This window comes from Talpa occidentalis, unplaced genomic scaffold, assembly GCF_014898055.3.
Source record: "Talpa occidentalis isolate TD23 unplaced genomic scaffold, MPIMG_talOcc4v2.1 talOcc4.7, whole genome shotgun sequence".
Lineage (NCBI taxonomy): Eukaryota > Metazoa > Chordata > Mammalia > Eulipotyphla > Talpidae > Talpa > Talpa occidentalis.
Genome location: NW_023605083.1, coordinates 83,713,551 through 83,727,306, shown reverse-complemented (window position 1 = coordinate 83,727,306; position 13,756 = coordinate 83,713,551). Strand labels below are relative to the sequence as shown.

The following is a 13,756-nucleotide window of genomic DNA, read 5'->3' as shown; positions in this document are numbered from 1 at the left end:
TCCCCTCAGCAGCATATTTCAGTAAATCTGCCTGTTCAACTCCCTACTATGTCTCTGGTGGATCCTCTCACCCCCTGCACCTCTGGCCTACACCCCAGTTCTTCTAAGCAAAAAAAAAAAAGAAAAAAGAAAAAGTTGTGCAGGGCTGGGAAAGCATCCCCCCAGGAGGAAGATTGATATAGAGGGGCCGCCTAGTGGTGGTGGGGGGTGAGTCTGAGGCTCCAAGGCCCCTCGTCAGCCCCAGGTTATTGAATTTATAACCACAAAGCAGAAGAGGATATCTCTCTGCCACTCTGGGCTGGCATCTTGACCCCCAGAAGCAGTTCCTCAGAACTTAAGGGCTCTTGGAGCAAAGGACCCCTCCTCCACTGTGCTCTGGCCTCGGGTACCCAGATTGACTTTGATGGCATCCCAGACCTTCTTATGGCCTCCCCAAAAGGAAGGGTACTCCACAGAATGGGGCAGGAAGCCCCCCTTCTCTTGCTCCCTGAGTCGTACACCCACATTCATGAAGGTCTCAAAGATCTTTCCATCCTCGCCCTTAAGAACCTGCCAGTGTCCCACGTGACCTCAGTGTGGGTGTAGATGACCCGCTCCATGCTCACTTCTCTATGACCCTGGACCTCCATTCCAGCCTCCCACTCAAAGCTACACTCAGCTGCTTGTCATCCTGGAAATGCTCCACCTCTGACATCTAATACCATAGTGACATTCTCTGAGCACAGCCTCCTACCTATGCATCTCGTCGCTCTTCTTCTCCAGACCTGTTCTTTGTCTCTATCAAGACCTCTCATTTCTGAACCTCACTCCATTTTCTCTGCTCTATCCATTCCCTCTGACTTCATTTTCTTTTCTACTCAGCCTGGACTCTGTAGCCAACACTCTGGTCATTCATCACCCTCGCTTTCCTGAGCCTCCGTGGTACCTGCCCTGCCCACCACCCACCCCAGAGGACCAGCCTTTGGGCATTCTGCACTCCCTGGTCTGGGGCTCCCAAGCACTGAGGGAGAGAAGTATGCAACAGCGTGGACTTGCATTTCTATAGGTCATGGTCTCCAGCCTCAACTGGGCTCTTGAAGTGGCCTGGCCGGGTTTCCATGTGCCCAATTTTATCTAGCCCCTATTCCACGCTCCTCGCCTGCTCTTCCATTCATCTTTCACCCACGGATCCTCCCCAGGTTGGCCTTGCCTCCAAGTGCTAATAACATCAAGGGTCCAATTTCCACTGCTCCTCAGATACCACCTCCTTTCACCAGCCTCCCTGTCCATATGGGAGAGGCATCCTTCCCCTCCTCCAGTCCTTTCCTCCTGCGCTTTGTACCCATTCTTTTTGATCTCCCTCCCCATCAAGGGTAACTCTTATGTGGCTCCTGTTCCTTCAGCCTCTCCCCTGATGGCTCTTTTCTCTCAGTGGAGAGACATTTTGCAGACGTTGCTCTCTGAAAGGAGCCTTGTCAACCCTGTCTCACGCTGGACTGTTTTTCTGTCTCTCTCCTACCTGGTAGCACCTACTTTCCTCCTGCTACCCCAGCCCGGCTGCCATTCCCTCCTCCCTCTGCAGCTGCCCGGCTCCCACCCCTGAATCCTTGGGCCGGACCTTCCCGTCTACCATGCCCTCCATATTACCAGAGCTAACGGGCACTTTCTGTCCATCCCGGCAACTTGTGACTGTCGGCCACCCTGTTCTTTTTGAAATGTTCTCTGCTCAGCTTCTCCACTGCCACTCCTGGTTTTCCACTTACCTTTCTGTTGTTTCTTTCTCAGTTCCTCTGAGCTTCCGTTTTCCCCCACTTGCTCCTTAAGTGAAGGTCCTTCTTTAAAGCTCTCCTTGACAGTATGTTTTTTGTTCTGCACTCTTCTTCCTGGACACCTCATTCACACCCATCACTTCAATTACCACAGATATATTGATGACTCTCGAATCAATACCACTAGCCCAGGCCTCTCTCCTGAGCCCCAAACACGAATTTCTATCTAGCTCTCTTCTGGAATTCTCTACCGATATGCCTTATAGCACCTTAAACTCAGCATGTTTAAACCAAACAGATTCTATCATTTCTCAATTTTTTTCTCTCTTGTATTCCTTATATACTTCAGAGAGAGACTCCAGGATCTAATTAAGTCAGAAGCCTCAGGGTGTCCTTAGAGTCCTCCCTCTCATGCACCTTTCCACCACATCTGGCAAGGCTCTATTGCCTTAATGTCTCCCTCCTTCCCCCTCCTCTCCTCCTTTGGGTCAGACTCCAGCCTCTGTCCTATGAGTTGCTGCAGTCGCTGTGGAGGCAGGGAGAGCACCCTCCATCCATCCTCCATCCCTGTGCAGGGAGATCTCTGATATGCAAATCTCATCATGTGCCTCCCTGAGAGAATCCTCCAGTGCTCTCAAAGCACACAGGCTGCCTGCCACCTCTCTAGTTGCACCTAACTGTCCCCTGCCCTCATTTCACTCCAGTCACACTGAACTTCTTGGCGTTTCCTCAGCACTTGTTGTAGTCTCGTGTCTTCATGCCATGTCAGTCCCCTTGCCCAAAAGGCCCTCTCCCCACTTTGCCTAATTCTTATTTGAATCTAAAGACCCAACACAAGCCACACCTCCTCCTGGATGCCTTACATGGGCCCTTTGTCTGATTTAGGTGCCTCCTCCTGTTGTACTTCACTAATTCACTTTCCTTGCTCCCCAGCAAGATAGTTTGTCCCACTTATAGTCACCTTTATATCCCGACTCTAAGACCACGATGCTCTGGAAGCTCACTGGAAGTGCTCGTTAAATAATGGACTGTCTGAATGGAGGACAGATGGGGAAGGACTGAGTGACTGGGTGAAACCCTGTGTGGAAGTGGGGAGCCCCTGGGTGGGCACCATTACAGAGGCCTCTCTCTGCAGGCAGTGGAGGAGCTGCTGGAGTCCTTGGACCTGGAGAAGAGTAGCTGTTGCATGGGCCTGAGCCGGGTGAGTTATCCCACAGGAAGGAAAAGGCCTGGGCTAGGGTGGTCAGGCCCTCACTCTCTGGTCACCCTCATCCATATGGCTGGCCCTCCCCTCCTGCCCTCCCTATTTAGTCTGACTTCAGGAATATCCTGGGGCCCCATCTGAATATTGCCCTCATCCCTGCCCCTACTCCCAGCCATCTGAGGCCGCCCTTCCTCTAAAGTGTCGAGGAGTTTGATGTTCCAGCAGCAGCAAACTTGACTTTCCCTCCCTCAGAATAACTGGCTTGTTCAGTGCCATGAACATCTCTGTGATGTCAGGAGGGCTTGGAAGATTGCCCGGAACTGGTCTGAGGCCTGGTGTGGGGAGTGGGGAAGATGGAAAGGAGAGAGCTGGATGAAGCAGGAAGGCGGTAGGCAGGGTGCTCCCTAGGGCAAAGCTCCCTTTGGTGAGTCGTCTAGGTTTGCCAGGGTCCCTGAGGAGCAAGCAGGCTGTGGCTAGACGGTTCAGCTACCACCTGCCCACAGGCTGAATTCCTCATCTGAATGGAATGCTGCAAATAAAAAACTGGCACGCCCACCCCTGGGTGTCAGTCAGCCACCTCACTCCACACCAAAGGGTCAGCCGAGGGTCCCTCCCATGGGGCAGGGAGCCCTGCCTGCCCTCCTATCCTGAGACTGGGAGGCTTGAGTGCAGCATCCACGTATGTGCTTCAAGGGCTGGGGGTTGGAGGGGGAGCAATTGGAGCCAGCCCGGGTTCTGGACCCGTCCATCTGTCAGCAGGAAGGGAAGGAGCTCCAGGTCCCTGGGCCTCGTGGGGAGTGCAAGGTGCAAGGGGATGCTTGCAAAGGACAAGTATCGTATCTCTTGTCCACACTGTTCTTTCTGTTCTGCATTCTGAGTCTCTTGGTTCCTCTTGCCCTGCCTTCTCCTTTGCTGGGAATCCCTCTCCCTTCCCTTCACTGTGTCTTTGTGTCTTCCCATCTTCACCTCTGCTGTCCCATTTTTCCCTTTTCTTTTTGGCTCTGACAGTCTCTGCTGGTTTCTCTTCCTTGATTCCTGGTTGTTTTTTTCTCTCTCCTTGTTCACTGTCTTTTGTGGTCCCGACTCTTTCCCTGTCATTCCCCAGGCTTTGGTCTCTGCTATGTCTACCTCTGTCTGACTCACTTCTCCCCATTCCCCAACCCTCCCACCCCCACCAAATTTTTCTTGACTAAGGGGCTGCAGGCAAAGATTTCATTTTGGCCTCTTGGTCTCTTTCTGGGTGAACTCCTATCCCTCTGGCAGGCCAGGCTGCTGCTGGCTGCTGTGAGGGGGCTGGTACCTCCTCCAAGGCATGTTGTAGGCAGGAGGGGGCCTGAACGGGCTGGTTCTCTTCCTGGCTGCCATTTCAGACCTTCTGCCATCCGAATCATCTGAGGTACCTGCGTGACTATGGCAGGTGAGCCCCAGGACCCACTCATGTTCAGGGCAGAGCAAGGGGCAAAGTTGAACGCTTGCTCACGTCTGGTTTAGGATATAAATTTCAGTACTTCTCAGCTATGGTTAGCACTGGTGGGCGAGGATCCCCTGTTTGATTGTCACATTGCTTCAGAGGAAGGGGATATCTCATTATGAGCCCACAGGACTGTGAGGTGAAGTTCAGACAAGGAGTTTGAGGATCTGAGAGCCTCCTGACATTGTTTGTATGTGTATGTATATGGGCAGGTATGTTGGAAGGAGATAACCCTAAGCCTTTACTCAGTCCCCCCAATGTGCAGTGTTCCAAAGAGGCTTGAAGCTCGCTGTCTTAGTCTCTAGATCATTCTTTCTCTTTTCATTGTGACTTGGGGCCATTCTCCATCCCCTTCCCTGGCACCACCCTGTGTGTAGACCACTAGCATGCTTTCCCTCTGGTGGGCCCTGGATTGTCCCTATCCCCTGGAGGAATCTCAGGCTCAGACCTGGTGAGAAATTGAGGCTCAGGTAGGGCTTGGTAGATCCCAGGTGCTCAGTCCCCCATACGGGATTTGGAGACATGTCCGGAGGACTGAGCTTTCTCCCAGGCCAGCCTCAGGGGAGTTTCTGTGGCGTCTCCAGAGGCTGAGCTTTCTCAGCAGAAAGTTTAGACACTCTTCCCACTTATTCCCTGAAGAGAGACCTTGGGGTGCTCTACCTACTAGTTCTGAGTGTTGCAACGGAGTTGATATCTTCTCTGTCCCACCAAAGGGGATTTCCTGTCTTCTGTGCAAGGTGGAGGTGGAGACATTCCTAGATGTGCCTTTGCTCTCTAGGACCTAAGATGAACCTTTTTTAATTTTTCCACCTCTCTCCTTCACCCTCCCCTCGTCTTCTTGCCCTCCCCTCCCCCCACCACACTCATTTCTTCCTCTTAGTAGGGAAGGTTTTACCCAGCTCCAGCTCAGGGCACCAAAGAATGAGAGGAAAGCCTGGCTGTTGGGGCATCCCACTGGTTTCTCTAGTCTGCCCTCCAGCCCCCAAACCTGTATGACAGGTCCCTTGATTGAGCCAACCATCCACCTACCCCACTGGCTTCTTCATGAGATGAAACCTGGGTGTGTGTGGGGGCGGGGTGTTGGCACATGAAAGAGGAGACGGTCTGAAATGAAACTGGGAGGGAGGGTGTGGAGAAGGGGTAGGAGCTTCCCACTGCCCCTGCCCCTTCCTTTCCCAGCCCCTTCCTCTGTGCACTGCTTCCGGGACCTTTTTTTCTTACACACATACACGGCACCTGATCCCAGGCAGCTGGATGTCAAAGGCAGCTGGAGCCTGTGGCTGGGCCCTGCCGGGGCTGTGGGCACAAGAAGCCTTGACAGTGTTGCTGGCCGTCCTGGGGGAAGAAGCCACCATAGGTATTGCTGGGAGTGCCATCGCCCCTTTGAGCAGCAACTGTTTCATTTCCTTCTTACCCTATACCTTCCCTTTGTCTTCCCTCTCCTTTCATCTCTTTGAAGTTAGATTTCCCACCTTACTCCTCTCCTTCCAAAATCTCACCAGTCCCCAAGCTGGCCCTCCTCCCTCTGCCTTCCCAGGGCCTCTCCTTGCTCCTTCTCTCCTCTCTTGGATGACTGAGTTTTCTTCTCAAGCCAAGGGCCGCTTCCCAGGTTTACTGGTGTCCTGTGCCCTCTGCTTGTTTCTCCTGCTTCCAGCTAGCTCCCCTTCACCACCCTTACCTCTGCTGGGCTCCGCAGTCCAGTCTCCTGCCTTCACCTAGCTCACTTCTCCACAGGTGTTCTTCCGGGCAGGCACCTTGGCTCGGCTGGAGGAGCAGCGGGATGAACAAACTAGCAGGAATCTAACCTTGTTCCAGGCCGCTTGCAAGGGCTACCTGGCCCGCCAACACTTCAAGAAGAGAAAGGTGCTATACCAGGATCCCAATCCTGCTCCCCAGTCGGGTGGGACAAAACAGAGTGCCTGGGGTGGGATGGGACTCTCAAAGGATCGTGCAGGGCCCAGGAGCTGGTCTTGGGGTTATAAGCAATGGTTAGCTAGGGGAGAAGAGTCAGGGACCTTCCAAGGGCACCATGCCCTGGGCCAGGCTGGGGAAGGGGCAGCTCTTTGGTGCTAGCACAAGGGCTAGTGTACCCCGCAATGTGGCAGGAGGGGGCAGGGGGAAACAGGACCCAAGCAAAGGTGGGCTCTGGATGATAGGCTGCTCCATGAAGATTAAGGAGCTGTGTCAGCGACTCCTTTTCTTATTAGCAAGTCCATAAAACAGCCAGCACCACCGCCTCTTGTGTTTCAGCAAGATTAGGTTTTATAGCACATCTAGGCCAGGGTGCTGGAAATAATCAGGCAGCAAATAAAGCAGATGAAATTATTCCTAATGACGGTGGAGCGGTTAGTGCCCAGGCAGTGTTCCCAGGGCCAGACTCTGCCACCCACTCACGGAGGGATGGAGGGAGGCTGGGGACAAAGAGTGGCATGGGGAGTGTTTGACTCTGGGTCAGGTGGCCAGAGGAGCAGTCCAGCAGCAGTGCTGGTGGTGGGGCACCCTGGCCAGGCGTAGTGGGGAAGCTGCAAGGCCAGAGGGACTAAGAGACCCGGTGTGCACCACCCCATCCTAACTTAGATCCAGGACCTGGCTATTCGCTGTGTGCAGAAGAATATCAAGAAGAATAAAGGGGTCAAGGACTGGCCCTGGTGGAAGCTCTTTACCACTGTACGGCCCCTCATCGAGGTACAGCTGTCAGAGGAGCAGATCCGGAACAAAGACGTACGTACAAGCCTGCAGAGCAGCCAAGTTGCCAGGAGGGAAAGGTCTGTAGTTCATCCACATGGATAAGAGCCTTGCCAGCTTGTCTTGGGCTCCCAAGTACTCCTTTGTTTATTCCAGAGGGTTGGTGTCCTTGAGCTATGCCCATTAAACAGAAAGTGTCCCTCTGGAGTGCTGCCTGAGCCCCTGGGTTACCTCTAGGATAAAATCTCAGGCATCCTGAGGCTATAGGGCAGGGCCTATGAATAACCCCTGAGAGGCAGTCGCTTCCTGCTTCCTGTGTCCTGACCCAAACTTCCCTAGCTTTGTTCACCCTAGGGGTGCAGATTCTGGGCCCCAGCCCCTCATAGTGCCTCTGGTTCTGTCTTCCTTCCTCCAGGAGGAGATCCAGCAGCTGCGGGGTAAGCTTGAGAAGGTGGAGAAGGAGCGGAATGAGCTGCGGCTCAACAGTGACCGATTAGAGACCCGGGTGAGTGACACCAGACAGACTGACCACCTCTGCAGGGTGACTGCCCAGGAGGGCCTCCCTCAGTGTTCCAGCTGAGTGAGGCAGGCACTTCGACTGTTGGTGACTCCCTCCCCCAACCTCAGATCTCAGAGCTGACATCGGAGCTGACAGATGAACGCAACACGGGAGAGTCCGCCTCCCAGCTGCTGGACGCTGAGACTGCAGAGAGGCTCCGAGCTGAGAAGGAGATGAAGGAGCTGCAGGTGAGGGCAGGGCTGGGGTGAAGACAGCCATACTAGTGGCCGCCACACCCTAGTGCCCATTTGCTCCCCACAAGGACCTGTGGCATTCGCCACTAGCCCAGCACCCATCTGCCCTGGGTAAGCGTATAACCAGGATTTGTGTGGTTTTGGGGTGCAGGTGATACTGAGTGAGGGGTGGAATGGCATACCTCTAACCCCTTCTTCTGCAGACCCAGTACGATGCACTGAAGAAGCAAATGGAGGTGATGGAGATGGAGGTGATGGAGGCCCGTCTCATCCGGGCAGCTGAGATCAATGGGGAAATGGATGATGATGACACAGGTAGGTATGAGGCAGGAGGAGCTCAGCAGTGGCATGAGTGGGGAGCGTGATGCCACCCTTGGGTAACCACACCCCTTGTCCAGGCCTGCCTGCCCTCCAAAGGACTGCTGTAAGGCTTAAGTGAAATAGATGAGAAAGCAGAGGTGCCAATAAATGCAGTGGATTACTGGGTAGGGCTAGAACAACCTCATTAATGACACCGTCTGAAGCCCATGGTCTTGGCAATCTGGGAGGAGAGGGCAGCACATGTAGCCACATCACCCCCTCTTGGCTTCTCTTGATTGATGGTTCCTTCCATGGGAGGAAGACATCATTGCCAAGACCTTTCTGAGCCCCTCTGGTGGATTCCACCTGCGCCCCTCCCTTCTTCCCCTCTACCCCTTCTCAGTTTCTCAGCAGCTCAGTCCTCCCTTGTCTGCGCCCAACACCATAGGTGGTGAATGGCGTCTGAAGTATGAGCGAGCTGTGCGGGAGGTGGACTTTACCAAGAAGCGGCTCCAGCAGGAGTTTGAGGACAAGCTGGAAGTGGAGCAACAGAACAAGAGGCAGCTGGAGAGGCGGGTAAGTCTGGTGGAGGGAGTGGAGCTCTGTACCTGAGAGGGGTTGGGAGGCACTGGAGGGGCTCAGTGCTACTTGTGAGTGCCCGGTGAATGGCTGAGGCAGGCAGGCCTGGGAACAATAGGGATGGGCTGGCATATTAGCCTTGCGGTACAGGGGACAACCATGGGCAAACTATTGTTACAGTGTCAGGTTTCCTGGACAGCTGGACTTTGTCCCTCATCCTTGGGTCTCTCCCTCCCTCACCTTTTCTCCTTAACTTCATCACTAATACCTCCAAGCTTCAATGGCTGCTGACCGTGCATCCCATCTTGGCCTCTAGCTCGGGGACCTGCAAGCGGATAGTGATGAGAGCCAGCGGGCTCTGCAGCAGCTCAAGAAGAAGTGCCAGCGGCTGACAGCTGAGCTGCAGGACACCAAGCTGCACCTGGAGGGCCAGCAGGTCCGCAACCATGAGCTGGAGAAGAAGCAGAGGAGGTAGGTGGAGCCCATGCCCTGGGCTGAGAGGATCTTCTTCAACAGCCCGTCATGCTCCCTGCCTCCTCCTCCAGGGAGGAAGGAAGGAAGATGTGAATTGGTGGGTGGAGGGTAGGGACTTGCCTACACAGCCTCTTGTCTTTGTGAATGGGGGCTCACTCAAACCACAGGAAGCACTCTGGGATGTGCTCCCCATAAGTGTGCCTGTCACCCTGCCTGGGCCCAGTAAGAAGGGCCAGAGCCAGGCCCCGTGTAGGACCCTCTCCATTGCAGCCCTGCCCCTTGCCCCCCACCCAGCTCCCCATCTCTCCGGGCCTCAGCTCCACAAACACTCTCCTGACTAATGTTGTTAAACTACCGTGCCACTTCCATCTCATTATGGTAATGACACAAAGGAGGGGGGCAGCCCTCACAGGAGAAAATCCAATCTAAATTAATTTCCCTGGCTGGGGATGGGAATGGGACGCCTTTATTAGCAACACCGAGGAACCCACACACCCTGGGAACAGCAGGGCAGCGGGGAGTGGGAACAGCACCCGGTAAGGGAGGAGTGCTAGCAGAGGCACTGGTTGCCTTTGTGAAGGGGCAACGGCACCCCCACCACTGCAGAAGTGAGAGGGGCAGAGCCCAGCTCTCCCAGTGACTCGCAGTTACCCGCCGGGGTTCACTGTCACCTTCCCACTTGGGCTGTTGCTTTGCCAAGAATGAAGGGAAATATGAAGGTCATGTCCTCCTCCCTCCCAGCACTGCAACTCTGCTGCCCTAGATCCTATCTGAACCTGCACTCTCCCTTTTACCTAGAGGCAGAGGCAGCACCCTTAGTGGGACCTCCCTCCTGAACACCCTGATGACAGTGCCAGTTCAACCTAGTTACCATTTGCTGCACTCCCCGCTGGGCAACTTATTAGGTTTCAGCTGCCCGGAGTTTTCTTACTTTTTTTTTTTTTTAATGTGGGGACGGGGTTGGGGGAAGCTGTTCAGTTTTCCACAGGAACCTGATTAGCTATTCAAGGAAGGTGTTAAGAGGAATTTCAGCAATTTACTCCTTATTTAGAGTCATTGGGCGGGGAAATGGAAGGCTGGGAAGTAGAGGAGTGAAGCAGGCCTCTGACCACGGTCTGTGCACCAATTGAAGCATGCTGCCAGCTGGCCTCCAGCCCCATATAGGGTGTCCTGGTGATGACACGGGTGCTGCTGGGGCAGGTGCCCAGAGGTGGGGGCAGGAGCCAGCAGCTCCATCCATAGTTGCCAAATTGAATTGTGGAAAGTGAGTGAGACAAGACAGGACATCCATTTCTACCCATTCTGATGTCTACCAGGTACTCTGGCCTATCAAAATGGGGAATGTCAAGACTTAACACATGAGGAAAGAGTTTGTCCACCTCTTCCCTACAAGCATTTTTGGTTCCCTCTTGAGATCACTTGTGAAAGAACTCTTGGCCTCCTCGATGAATTCCCCTACCCCCACCCCACAGCCCATCCCAGATCTATTTGCTCTGCAGGGCCTCAGTGACATGACCTGTAAATCCTGAAAGTCACCCCCACCTTACCCCTGGCCCCAAGTTCGGGCTGCATGAATCTCTCCTCTTCTTCCTTCTGCTCCATATCTGTGGAACCATTTCCTGGCAGCCTATGGGTGCTGGACACCTGGACTCTGTCCTTACCTGATGGAGCCTCGTGGCTGTCCTCCCTCGCAGGTTTGACAGTGAGCTCTCACAGGCACACGAGGAGGCCCAGCGGGAGAAGCTGCAGCGGGAGAAGCTGCAGCGGGAGAAGGACATGCTCCTTGCCGAAGCTTTCAGCCTGAAGCAGCAACTGGAGGTGTGTGGGGCTGCTCACTGTCCACTCCCTGCCCCCCCTCACAGAGTCAGACCAATGCAGGACCAGCCTCTTCTCCTTTGCTCCAGGAAAAAGACATGGACATTGCAGGATTCACCCAGAAGGTTGTCTCATTGGAGGCTGAGCTCCAGGACATTTCTTCCCAAGAGTCCAAGGATGAAGCCTCTCTGGCTAAGGTCAAGAAACAGCTCCGGGACCTGGAGGCCAAGGTCAAAGATCAAGAAGAAGAGCTGGATGAGCAGGCGGGGACCATCCAGATGTTGGAGCAGGTGCTGAAGGGCTGACCCAAGGGAGAGACCACAGCTGATCTAGGGTGTGGACCAGGGGAGGGCAGGATCCCACATCCTGTCATTCACTCATTCATTCACTTACAAAATGTTAAATGAGCACCTGAGCTGTACCAGCCACAGTATAAACATAATTAAACTTTCAGGCAACATTCCACGAGAAAAAGTTTCAATTGAGTTCTGGTGGTAAGGGGGCTCAGGATGCATACATAGCAGCTGAGAGGCCATGAGCCCACCCAGCCTGCCACTGAGCCACTGTGTCAGTTCAGGGAGCAAGAGCCGGGAGACAAATGGAAAAGCCACAGGACAGTCCCACCCTCAGCAGCCTTCCTCTGGGTCTATGGCAGACATCCAGTAAGGGTGTTCGGCTTCTCTGGAGAAGCCAGCTGCCACAAGAGTGAGATGAGAGCTAAGGCAACTAGCTGCAGGTGTTCTCTGCTGCTGAGCCTGGGAGAGCTGCCCCAGGGGTGCAGTGGGCAAGGGTCAGGGCACCACAGGGAAAAGAACCCAATCCTACCCCCAAATCACCCCTAGGCCAAGCTGCGACTAGAGATGGAGATGGAGCGGATGAGACAGACCCATTCCAAGGAGATGGAGAGTCGGGATGAGGAGGTAGAGGAGGCCCGGCAGTCATGTCAGAAGAAGGTAAGGCTTTCTGTTTCCCTACCTTAGCCACATTTTTTTCCATTGCTGGTTGGGTCCAGGAATTTCCTTTCAGAGTCCTAGCAGTGGCTGGGATATGTTTTCTCAGAGTCTGTACAACTTAGGCCCTTGAAGAACTAGTGCACCTTACTCTGGGCTAAGCAGCAGCCTACCCTGAGTCCCCTGTGCAGCCAGCTAGCCTGCCCCTCTAGAATGAGGGTGCTTACTGGGATAGGGTGCTGGCTGGGATAGTCACTGCATGGCCCGCCAACCCCTCTCTCTCCCAGCTGCTTTGAAGCTCTAGGAACTTCAAACTCAAGGTCTGAGCCCTCTATACCCCACTGTTTTTCCAGAGTGGGGGGCTCACAGGGGAAGGGGTTTGGCTGGCTCTGGACACTGAGAGGATTAATGGGCCTCTGTCCCCATGGTACTGCAGTTAAAACAGATGGAAGTGCAGCTGGAGGAAGAGTATGAAGACAAGCAGAAGGTCCTACGAGAGAAGCGGGAGCTGGAAAGCAAGCTCACCTCGCTCAGCGACCAGGTGAGTGGACACTGCAGGTTGGGACCTGGCCATTCCTGCCCACTTGCCTTAGGAGTGGGATCTTAGGGATTGAAATCTGGGATTGTGGGGTGAGGGCTGGGCTTCAGAGAGCCCATTGTCATCAGTTGGGGAAGGGAAGGCCACCTTATATGGCGCAGGTAGGCATGATGTCACTTCCACTGTTGTTGCTTGTTAGGACTGAGGAGTACTAGGGCCCTTTGGTGGGGCCCAGAGCCCCAACTTCTGGTATCCACCCAGGTGAACCAGCGGGACTTTGAATCAGAGAAGCGGCTCCGGAAAGACCTGAAGCGCACCAAAGCCCTGCTGGCAGACGCCCAGATCATGCTAGACCACCTGAAGAACAACGCACCCAGCAAGCGGGAGATCGCCCAGCTGAAGAACCAGGTATCCTGCAGAGAAATCATCAGCCCCTGGGCAACTTAGCTTATTTTTACAGTTCTTATTCTCTCCCTCCTGCCTGTCTCAGTGTTTCTTGAGTCCTTGGGAAAGAAGGTAAAGGAAAGGACAGAGAAGCCACTCTTCACGAGCAGACTCCTCGGGGTCTGTGCTTGCTGTATGGCCTGACCACTAAGTGGGGTAGTGGGGAGAGACCAGAGTGAGGGTGCTTGAATGGGTTGGTACCCACCATCCCTGTCGTGGGAGGAGGTACCCATGTGTGCACCACAACAGGTGGCAGCCCCAGGGTGTGAAGTGAACAGAGAGAGGGCACCTGGGGTCCCTCTTCCCTGCAAGCCTCCTGCCCTCAGGGAATGGCTGACGTCTCTCCCTGGGGTGGGGGTGGCTCTGTGTCCAGCTGGAGGAGTCAGAGTTCACCTGTGCAGCAGCCGTAAAAGCACGGAAAGCAATGGAGGTGGAGATCGAAGACCTACACCTTCAGATTGATGACATTGCCAAAGCCAAGACAGCGGTAAGGATCTGGGGTGCAGGGCCAGGCTTGGGAGCTGAAGGGGAAATAACTTGTGACAGTGGCCCCCTTCATCCCAGACAGGAGCCCTTCCCCAGCCAGGTCCCTACATACCAGCACTTTCTGCAGGGAGTGCAGGCCTCCCCTCTGCCTCTCCCCACTCAGAGCAGGGGCGTGGGGTGGGGGGGGTGCAGTGGAAGAGGAAACGAGCAAGGGTCCATCTTCTGTTTAACTACCTGCCTGTGGGAGCTTGGCCACAGGCCCCAACACCATAAATAAAGGCAGCTAATGTGGCTGAGGGATGTAAACAG

At 54.4% G+C, this 13,756-nt stretch overlaps 1 protein-coding gene across 6 annotated transcripts in view; it reads left to right on the top strand.

Moving 5' to 3' along the window:
* MYO18A (myosin XVIIIA) overlaps positions 1–13,756 on the top strand; it is a 93,933-nt gene that overhangs the window by 63,505 nt on the left and 16,672 nt on the right. For all 6 annotated transcript variants that reach the window (XM_037494640.2, XM_037494643.1, XM_037494642.2 and 3 more), the window contains 14 exons: positions 2,884–2,949; positions 6,158–6,286; positions 7,001–7,144; positions 7,524–7,613; positions 7,736–7,855; positions 8,065–8,176; positions 8,610–8,737; positions 9,057–9,211; positions 10,909–11,032; positions 11,119–11,319; positions 11,872–11,982; positions 12,416–12,520; positions 12,779–12,925; positions 13,335–13,448. In XM_037494640.2, coding sequence (XP_037350537.1) covers positions 2,884–2,949; positions 6,158–6,286; positions 7,001–7,144; positions 7,524–7,613; positions 7,736–7,855; positions 8,065–8,176; positions 8,610–8,737; positions 9,057–9,211; positions 10,909–11,032; positions 11,119–11,319; positions 11,872–11,982; positions 12,416–12,520; positions 12,779–12,925; positions 13,335–13,448 — 1,746 coding nt within the window. The remainder of the gene's footprint in view (positions 1–2,883; positions 2,950–6,157; positions 6,287–7,000; positions 7,145–7,523; positions 7,614–7,735; positions 7,856–8,064; positions 8,177–8,609; positions 8,738–9,056; positions 9,212–10,908; positions 11,033–11,118; positions 11,320–11,871; positions 11,983–12,415; positions 12,521–12,778; positions 12,926–13,334; positions 13,449–13,756) is intronic.